The following is a 10,000-nucleotide window of genomic DNA, read 5'->3' on the forward strand; positions in this document are numbered from 1 at the left end:
GGAACAGATGTCACTCTGAAACCAGGACAAATTGTGAAATACAGAGATAAAGACAGAGGTATTTTGCACACAGCTAAAGTCTTGGGGCGTGCAGGCAAAGCCACGGGTAAATACAAAAACTGGTACAACTTGCTGTATATTGAGCCTATTAATGTTGCAGGCACTACAGATTCAACTGATATCTCAAGCGTAGAGAACCTGCATGTAGAAACAAATGTTGATACTGATGTAAGTGATGATGTATTTGTGGTGGGGGATGTCTCTTTTAACTTGGCAAAACATGAGGAGATAAAGAACTGGAATAATAACGGTGTGTATGACGAGGTTAAGGATTAGGGACAGAGGTGTATTTCCACCAGATGGGTATGTACCCTCAAAGAGACACTCACTGGGACTGTACCTAAAGCATGGCTTGTAGCTAGAGGTGTCAGAGCTGCAAAAGGACTCACCCACATGTGCTACAGAGTAGGGATGTTCATTTTGAAAATTTTCCAAAATCGATAATCGGTGAAAATTAACGATCAATTATCGATTATCGATTTTATTAATACTTAGAAAATTTTCAATATTTTAATTTTTTTTTTTTTTTTTTTTTTTTTACAAAATGAATGCCTATGGCAGAAAATACGAAAGACAACGTGTTCTCCTCAATGAACTCTTTATTTCAATGTGTCTCCTCTCCAACACTGCTGTCCCCGGCGCATGCCGGTGTGAATTTCCCATGTTTAAAACAGTTTTGTTGGCACAAAGGCCCGTGCCCAGCCAGAAAACTAGAGACTATATGAAGCTCCACCTCACGTTAGTCGGCTGTGCAATGGAGTGGGGCGAGGAGGAACGAATTCCACCCAAACCTAGTCCAAAATTTTTTTTTTTTTTTTTTTTTTTTTTAATAATTAAAAAATCGATCCAAATGCCACAGGATCGATTCCAATCCTTAACGATCGATTATCGATTTTCGATAATTGATGAACATCCCTACTACAGAGTCTCTTCGGCTACTTGTGGCCGTGATTTGTCAAAGACAGTGGCCACTCCATTCTATGGATATCAAATCTGCATTTCTGCAGGGAATGCAACTATCACGTGACATTTATATCAGACCCCCTCCTGAGGCTGAGACTAAAGGGATATTATGGAAACTGAAAAAGTGTGTGTATGGTCTGGCCGACGCCTCCCTGTACTGGTACAACAGAGTAAAGGAAATAGTGTTGACAGCAGGAGGACAAATGTCTCAGGTTGATCCAGCTGTTTTCTATTGGCTAGATCAGGACTATGCGGTGACTGGGGTTCTTGCCTGCCATGTAGATGATTTCATATGGGGGGGCACACATAGTTTCTCCACAACAGTGATACCTCAGCTCAGGTCTGCACTCCAAGTTGGACGTGAAGAGCATGACAACTTTTGTTATGTGGGAATAGACTTTGTGAGCGTAGACAAAAAAGTGCAAATACACCAGGAAACATACATCCAGCATATGCAGCCCATACCTATAGATCCTTCACGGGCTGTAGAACAAGACTCAGCTCTTGGTGAGAAGGAAAAAGAACAGCTCAGGTCTAAGATAGGCCAAATCCTCTGGGTTGCACGACAGAGTAGGCCTGATGTAATGTTTGATGCCAGCAACTTGGCGTCAGGCATAAAAAATGCAACTGTTCAAAATATTCATGAAGCAAACAGGATTGTGTGTAAAATTAAGTCCAAGAAGGTAGCACTGAACTTCCAACACTTGGGCAGAGATAGTGCCTTGAAGATTATTGTGTTCAGTGATGCCTCTTTTGGCAATCTCTCTGACGGTGGCACTCAGGGAGGACACCTGATTCTTCTAATGGGGGAGAATGGAAAGTTCTCACCCCTTTCTTGGCAGTCAAAGAGAGTCAAGAGGGTTGTGCGTAGCACTCTTGCAGGTGAAACACTGGCAATGTCAGATGGGATTGACAATGCTATCTTTTTGGCTACTCTCTTCTCTGAACTGACTACTGGGGACACTGAACACATTACACCGATAACATGTGTCACAGATAATCATTCACTGGCTGATGCACTGAAGTCCACAAAGTCAGTCACAGAGAAAAGACTTCGCCTCGAAATTAGCAGTATCAAAGAACTTATCCACACCCAGAAAGTTGAGCGAGTTCTTTGGTATAATACCAAAGAACAACTTGCGGACTGTCTCACTAAAAAGGGGGCATCAGCTCTCCTACTGCTTAAGGCGCTTAGTGAAGGACAGTGGGAACTTGGTTAGGAACAGTTTTTTTTTTTGAGTCACCTGTTTTTGGTTTTCTCATTTTCAAAGCAGTGTAAACTTGAGTAAGAACAAAATTCTATCCTTGAGCCAAATGTTATGACTTGTTGCATTTATGTTTGTTTTTTTTATACAAGGGAGGCCACATGGCTCTAGTTGAGTACTTGTTATATTAATGCTACTTTAATGCATTTGTTTTTTTGTTTTTGTTTTCTTTTAAGAGAGAGGGAATTTGTTGAGTTACAGTCACTAATGTGAGTAATAATAATAATTGTCTCTGTATACATGTTATGGTATATCGAGTAGTGAGTAGGAACCTTTGTTGTAAAGGAGTGGTTTCTGGGGGGGAGTCGTTATTGTGGTACAGGATGTTCATGGTGAACATGGCGGTGGTCGCCAAATAAAGCTGCTGTTTAACAAGAAGTAAAGTTGTCTTCTTTTCGAGTAACATTCAGGTCTTTGTGTGTGTGTGTGTGTGTGTGTGTGTGTGTGTGTGTGTTTGCGTGCGTGTGTGTGTGTGTGTGTGTGTGTGTGTGTGTGTGTGTGTGTGTCTTACCCCAGACTTCAGGTCTTTGAGTGTGTGTGTGTGTGTGTGTGTCTTACCCCAGACTTCAGGTCTTTGAGTGTGTGTGTGAGGATGATGTTGAAGACAGCGTGCGACCGACTGCTCTCCTCGTTCATGTTGGTGGCAGCGACCGTCCAAGACTTATTCCCCTCTGACATCAGAGACTCAATGTCCTGTCAACACAATATGAATCTGACATCAGAGACTCAATGTCCTGTCAACACAATATGAATCTGACATCAGAGACTCAATGTCCTGTCAACACAGTATGAATCTGACATCAGAGACTCAATGTCCTGTCAACACAATATGAATCTGACATCAGAGACTCAATGTCCTGTCAACACAATATGAATCTGACATCAGAGACTCAATGTCCTGTCAACACAATATGAATCTGACATCAGAGACTCAATGTCCTGTCAACACAATATGAATCTGACATCAGAGACTCAATGTCCTGTCAACACAACATCAGAGACTCAATGTCCTGTCAACACAACAATGTAGTAGCTCAGTTATGAAACCACAGATAATCATATCCTAAAAAAAAATATATATATATTTATTTTAAGTAAAGGCCTTGAAATGTCTATGACAAAATCATTGCTGGCATGAAAGTAAAGCTTATTATGAGTTATTATGGGTTTGAGGAGGCATCATTATTTTTAGAATGGTGAACTGTTGACTTGTTTGTTTTCTGTGAAGCATTATAAGAGCAAAGTGTTTGGTAAGAAGGGATCTGATGAGCAAAGTGTTTGGTAAGAAGGGATCTGATCTGCAGCCAAACGAAGATTCTTTAAGACCTTTCTCATGTTACTTGGAATTGGACACCAATTTAAAAAGTACAATCAAGAGACAAAGCGGGGGAAACATCCCATATGTGATTAAATATACATGTCGCCAATGAAAGTGCTGAAACTAGAAATGGACAGAATAAGAAAAGGGACAGCACAAAATGACTTGTGCATGATGCTCTTGCATGGTGGAAAAACGTAAGACCTCCAATAAGTTCTCCAAAATTCTGTGTATTTTGATGTGTCTGTTTCTTACCTCTCACTGCATAATTCATACTGTATGAATGTATCTGTTAATTATTTTCATGTTTATATTGTTTTTTTTTTATATATATATACCTGTTTAAGACCAAGGACCACAATGGAAATAAGTCTTGACTTTATTGTGCTTTATCCTTGATGTTATTCCTTGAGATCCGTGTCTGTACTTTGTTTAGTACCGTAAATTCCGGACTATAAGCCGCGGCTTTTTTCCCGTTTTTTGGCCTTTTTTGCCCCCTGCGGCTTATATAACGGTGCGTCTTATCTATGGATTTTTTCCAAAAAAAAAAAAAAATCTCTCTTTTTTAGCACTCTTTCTAACTATAAATCCACTTCTGTTTTAATTTCCTCTCTTGCCCTCTTTTAACAACATAACATAACATAACATAACACAACACAGGTAAGCAGAAAGAAAAAGAGAAGCAATCACGCCATGAATGAGGAAATGACTCACCTGCTGGAGGCTGGAGATACACGCTTGGGCTAAACTTTTACTCCGTGAAACACTATCGATTAAGTCCGACATCGCTCAGAGGTTTTGAGCAGCTTGAAAACAAGTTTGAAAACGTGCAGAAGTCCATCCACTCACTCACTAAAGAAACTAAGGCAACCGTGAACAAAAAGAGGAGCTGAGATTGGTGACATGGACGCTTTTGTGGCAAAATCCTGTGTTACATCCTGGACCTGAAGGAAGGCGAGAAACCACCAGAGGTGGACAGGGCACACCGGGCGCCTCGGCCACGTCCAGACCCCGGCCTGCCACCGAGGGCCATCTTCATCTGCCTACTCCGCTGGCCCGACCGTCAACTCATCCTCCAGGCTGCGGGGAAGAAGCCCCTCACCTGGGAGGGTACGCGCTTTTTCGTCCCGCAGGACCTCTCCGCGTTGGTGCAACAGAAACGCGCAACATACAACAGCATCATCGAGTCAATGGATATCGCTTTGGCGTACTGTACCCAGCGAGACTCGTCATAACCAGACCGGACTATCTTTAGCACTCTTTCTAACTATAAATCCACTTCTGTTTTAATTTCCTCTCTTGCCCTCTTTTCACCACACCGCGGACACTGTGTGCCCAGCGGCGGAACAAGAGCTCAAAGTGAAACTGCCGAATATCTTTTGAGTTGGACTGGTCAATAGTACTGTGAGTAACTAAAATAAAAAAATAAAAAACGGAATTCTCTCTTCTTTAGCACTCTTTCTAACTATAAATCCACTTCTGTTTTAATTTCCTCTCTTGCCCTCTTTTCACCACACCGCGGACACTGTGTGCACTGTAAAAAAAACAAAAAATACCACAATGTGTGATTTTGTCTGGGGATTAGTGACCTGACTTTTGTTTTGTTGAAATGTTAATAAATGGGAGCTTCCCCAAACAGCCATCCATTCCCGACAATCCCCTCTGTGCACGAAGCCTTACATATGGTAATTAAACATCAAAACACCCGCGGCTTATAGACCGGTGCGGCTTATAGAAGAAAAAAATAGTCACCTTTGAAGGTGCGGCTTATAGACCGGTGCGTCTTATAGTCCGGAATTTACGGTACATTGTATTTCAATTTGTAACCGTCAAATAAAATAAAATAAAATAAAATAAAATAAAATCAAGTGTATAGAAGACATTTTCATATTTCTTTACCTTGTAGCAGGCCACAGCTAGCCGAGACAGACCGTCCACATAAGGACCCAAAACTTTATGTTCCCTCACCCTCAGAGCCTGTCTGCTCCTGGACAGGAAACAGGTTTAAAATAGAAAAAAAGAGTCAGTCAAACTTTATTGATCAACACGTGATGCACATCATCTAAACCAAGAGGAGAGAAACTTTGAGGTATGCATGTGTACAGTATGTACTAGGATGTCTACATGTAGCAGCTACAGTATATCTGTAGTAGACAGTCTACATAGGTTGAGGCGATGTCTCGTCATAGACGCTGGGTTAGCTGGCTCAGCCTGGCTGGGGGCGTGGTCAGGGTGGGGTAAATTCCCCCGTTCTATCCATTCAGCAAAGTTAGAGTTTAGCTGCTAGCCCAGCCCAGACACGATCAGGGATTTAACCACCGCAGTAAACGCACATCTGAGCAGACGTCTTGTGTTCTGCTCTAGAACCCCCAAACCTGTAGTTTAGAGCCGCAGCACCGTCTTTTGGTGAGTCAGCCCATGAGATATATGGGCGGTTTTACCCCACTCGCGCGCCAGACGTTTAACATTTTGTGGGCGTTCCCAGACATGCCGACTGTCTCTATTCTATATGTAGACTGATGTAATAGTCATCCATCTTTCCCAGGCTTCAGTCACCTCCACCAATCAAACGTCACGTACCGACAGGAGGGCCAATCTGGGCTCAGCTGGTTTCATCCAAGATGGCGATGCAGCAGCAGTGACTTATGGTGTATGACTATGAACCATTTCACTTTTTTAATTGAGAAAATGTGATGTGAAATTTAAATAAGTCAGATCAAATCCATCAAGAACCATCAACTCCAGAGAGACTTTTTTAACACTTGGCCTTCTGACCCTGCTAAACCTCAGAGCTTCATCATTCTGTGCTCTGCAGCTCGGCCCCATATGGCCGTCAGATGGGCTGCTGCTCTAAAGATGGGTTTTACTGAGGTCAAAGGTCGTGTAGTGAGCGGAGGTTAGAGGTCGTGCTGTCTGGGGCTGCAGACAGAGGCCTCAGCCTCCTGATTTACTGCTGAGCCGCTGGACATGAGCTGCAGCGCTCCAACACTGACTACAGGCCAGGAGGAGGCGGAACCTTTTCATCCACTGACCACAGCAGCTGCTGGTACCCACAAGCCAGCAGCCAATCAGCAGCCGACTTCAAGTTTAGAACAGGGTGAGACTCCAAATGATGGTCGGATACCCTGTGATAGGACGAATCAGCGCGACGTCACAACAACAAATCCCAGAGAAATGCAGAAGCCGGCAGCGGTTATTAGTATGAGTTGTGCCAAACAAACGTTAATATCTCAAAAACTATACATCACATTGCTTATATTTGGACATTCTGAGTGAGAGCAGAAGTAGCTCAAGAGTTTGATGTATAATATATGCATGTCGTGGTAAAGTTGTGTGAACTGTCTCAGGCTATGTGGTACGTCTAAGTCTAAGGCTATGTGGTACTGTACGTCTTAAGCTTAATTTATACTTATTAGAAAGTGTCGCTCAGCACATGGTCGCAGACGAAAAAGAAAGTGTCGCTTATGGTGTTGCATTTATACTTCAGTGAACGTTCGCCTCGGTTCAACGGTCACGTGACACTCGAACGCTATAAGCAGACAGCCAAGAGAAGAGAGGGAACGCACAGTGAAACCACCTCGGAGGCAAGATGTAACGTACTTGGCTGCAGCCGCATATAAACGACACACAACCACACAACTCACCTCCTCTCTCTCTGGAAAATTGGTCACGATGTTCTTTGTGATTTTCACGAAGTCATACATCAAGGACAGGCTGATAAAAATAGCGGGGACACGTTCTTTCATTTCAATCGAGCGAAAACCAAAACAAGGAAGGAAGTCAAGTGCGTGCCGTCTATATAGCCAATCAGACTTGCTATGACGTAGTCAGCGACACTAGACATTTCACCAGGTAGCAGACACTGCTCGCCGACACTTGAAAGTGTCGACTCAAGTCCTCATTTCTGTCGGCGACCGTTTCAAAAGTGTCGGCAGACCAAGCATCAATTGGGCTTAAGTCTAAGGCTATGTGGTACGTCTAAGTCTAAGGCTATGTGGTAAACCCTAAACGTTTCCTTCACTTTGTGGAAACGTCGAGAGGTCAGGGTGCGCTCGTACCCTTTGGGGTCGAGTAGGTCTCGGACCTTCTCGTTGTAGATCTCCATGTAGGAAACCTCTACCGTGAAGCTCTCCTCCTCCCGCTGCTCCAGCACCGTGCGCTCAAACAGAGCACTGCACAGCCGCGGGATCAGGCCCGGCTGGTCCACTGAACCCATCATGGTGTACGACTTCCCCGAACCTGTCTCACACACACACACAGAGACACACACAGACACACACACACAGACACACAGACAGACACACACACATACACACACACACACACACACACGAAAAGAATGTCCTTAAGTAGACAGTTTTGGTAAACAGAGAATGACACTTAATTTAACCGTCATTCAACCAGGAATGACATGGATTTATTTGACGTGAAGAATATATTTTGCAGAGAGAGCAGCATCTAACACAGTACATAATGAAGAGCATAATTAACCAGATTAATATGAGGGATCAGCCAATCAGCATTTTGGTAAACAAACCGCGTCACTGGGTGGAAACGAGTAACTTCATCATGGGACCGTATGGATCCAGCCTTGAGTGTCTCACTCTATCCGGCTGTGCCGTTTACAAAATTCACTTTTCATTTTAAAAACGGCGACAGTTCCCACAAGTATCAGTCTCTTGAGCTACTTCTGCTCTTACTCAGAATGTTAAAATATAAGCGATGTGATGTATAGTTATAATATAGTGATATTAACGTTTGTTTGGCACAACTCATATTAATAACTGCTGCGGGGTTCCGCATTTCTGGGTGGTTGTGATGTCACGCTGATCCCTCGCATAGACAGGCAAAGTGACCGCCTACTTCCTGCTTCAGCACTGTACCAGAGATTTTCATCCGCCATTTATTTTCCCATAGACATTCCGTAAAATGCTTATAAAAAATAGTTTTACTTCGTCAAACCAAATGGTTCAGCTATATTTAGAATCGGGAGAGACCATAGAACATTTCACTCCGAACAAAACTTAAAAAAACTTAAAATCAAAACAATATTTTCATGGTCCAATTGAAACCCCCTTTACGACCTGCTGGCTGGACAACGGAGCGGTTTCAGTCAGAGGCTTCGTCAGCTCCCCTGCAGCAAGGATCGTTATGCTTCCCACACACTAGAGGATAAAAGGCCCGATTTAATGCCCGATTCCCCTCGGGGGGGGGGCGTGGCCCGATTCGAGGCTAGTCTCAACCGATTTTTTGTCAAAATAATTGTCAAGTGTCTGGTGTCAATAAATTATTGATTGAATCGGAGCCTGCCCGATCTCGAATCGGGCATATCAAACATGTTTGATATTTACGATGGCTGTCTGCCGACGGAACCCGCAATAGCCAATGAGAGCGAGCAGACCGGGACGCGTCGACGTGTCATACCCGGATGTTAATGCAGCGCTCACAAACGAGCAACAGCAGTGCCATGTAGCTCCTCTCTCCCCAGCATCCTCACAGCTTAAAACAGGGTGGACAGCGGCGGAGGGCTCTCCAAACATGTGCCGAGCGGAGCGGTTTGTTTGCTTCAAGCGAGCGGATATGCTGTAATATGAGCTCTCAGGACGTTGTTTTAGCTCATTTTGCGAGGGTGTCTGCCTGCTTGAAGTGGACCCGCCGCTCGGTGCATGTTTAGAGAGCTATCTGCTGTTGTCTGTGGGGAAAAATTGCGGTTTTGTGGGATATAAACAGCCTACAGTCTAGTTGCTGGAATCGCTTTGAGTCTGTACTTCAAACGGCTGGTGTGTGGTCTCGCAGTCTGGCCGAATCGTCTACTCTAGTGTGTGTGTTCAGGCGATTTTAATGTTAAAATCTGATGAAATTGTCCTTATGTTTGTGGTCTCTCATGTTTTTAAAATCGGTTAAGATTTGAAAATCCTCTAGTGTGTAGGCAGCATTACAGGAGGTCTTTCGTACCCACCGCAATAACAATTTACAATAACTCCTGGACACGCAGAGAGCCCTACCGCCCCCTCCCCTCCCGCCCTCCTGAACATTGAATCCAATGCACTGTGCACATGCCCACATTGCACACTCACTATGTATAGTATGTATAGTCATATCAATCATTATATAAATAACAAACTGTACAGCTTTAGTTTATAGAAATGATAGAAATAGAAATAATAGTATTATTCAATACTATTTAGGAGTATTTAGTTGATTTGATTTAATTTACCTACAGTTTCTGGGAAACGTAAGATGTAAAGGCGGTGGAAGTAAAGTGGTATATATTGTATATTGTATATTTTCGCGTATTGGTTTGTTTCTTTTCTTATTGCAATATTTTAATACTGCTGTTTCTGCACCTTACCTACGGAAGTTGTGTAACTTTTTTATTTGTGTAACTTTTTTT

General features: G+C 43.2%; 1 protein-coding gene across 1 annotated transcript in view; it reads right to left on the reverse strand.

Annotated features, from left to right (window-relative positions):
• Positions 1 to 10,000, reverse strand: part of LOC310800910 (kinesin-like protein KIF13B) — a 30,790-nt gene that overhangs the window by 17,433 nt on the left and 3,357 nt on the right. Inside the window, exons 4-6 of the mRNA XM_083664793.1 lie at positions 7,665 to 7,845; positions 5,506 to 5,593; positions 2,847 to 2,981 (exon numbers count right to left, since the gene is read on the reverse strand). Coding sequence (XP_083520919.1) covers positions 2,847 to 2,981; positions 5,506 to 5,593; positions 7,665 to 7,845 — 404 coding nt within the window. The remainder of the gene's footprint in view (positions 1 to 2,846; positions 2,982 to 5,505; positions 5,594 to 7,664; positions 7,846 to 10,000) is intronic.

Source organism: Poromitra crassiceps (genome assembly GCF_964638095.1).
Source record: "Poromitra crassiceps genome assembly, contig: HAP1_SCAFFOLD_132, whole genome shotgun sequence".
NCBI classification, from domain to species: Eukaryota; Metazoa; Chordata; class Actinopteri; order Beryciformes; family Melamphaidae; genus Poromitra; species Poromitra crassiceps.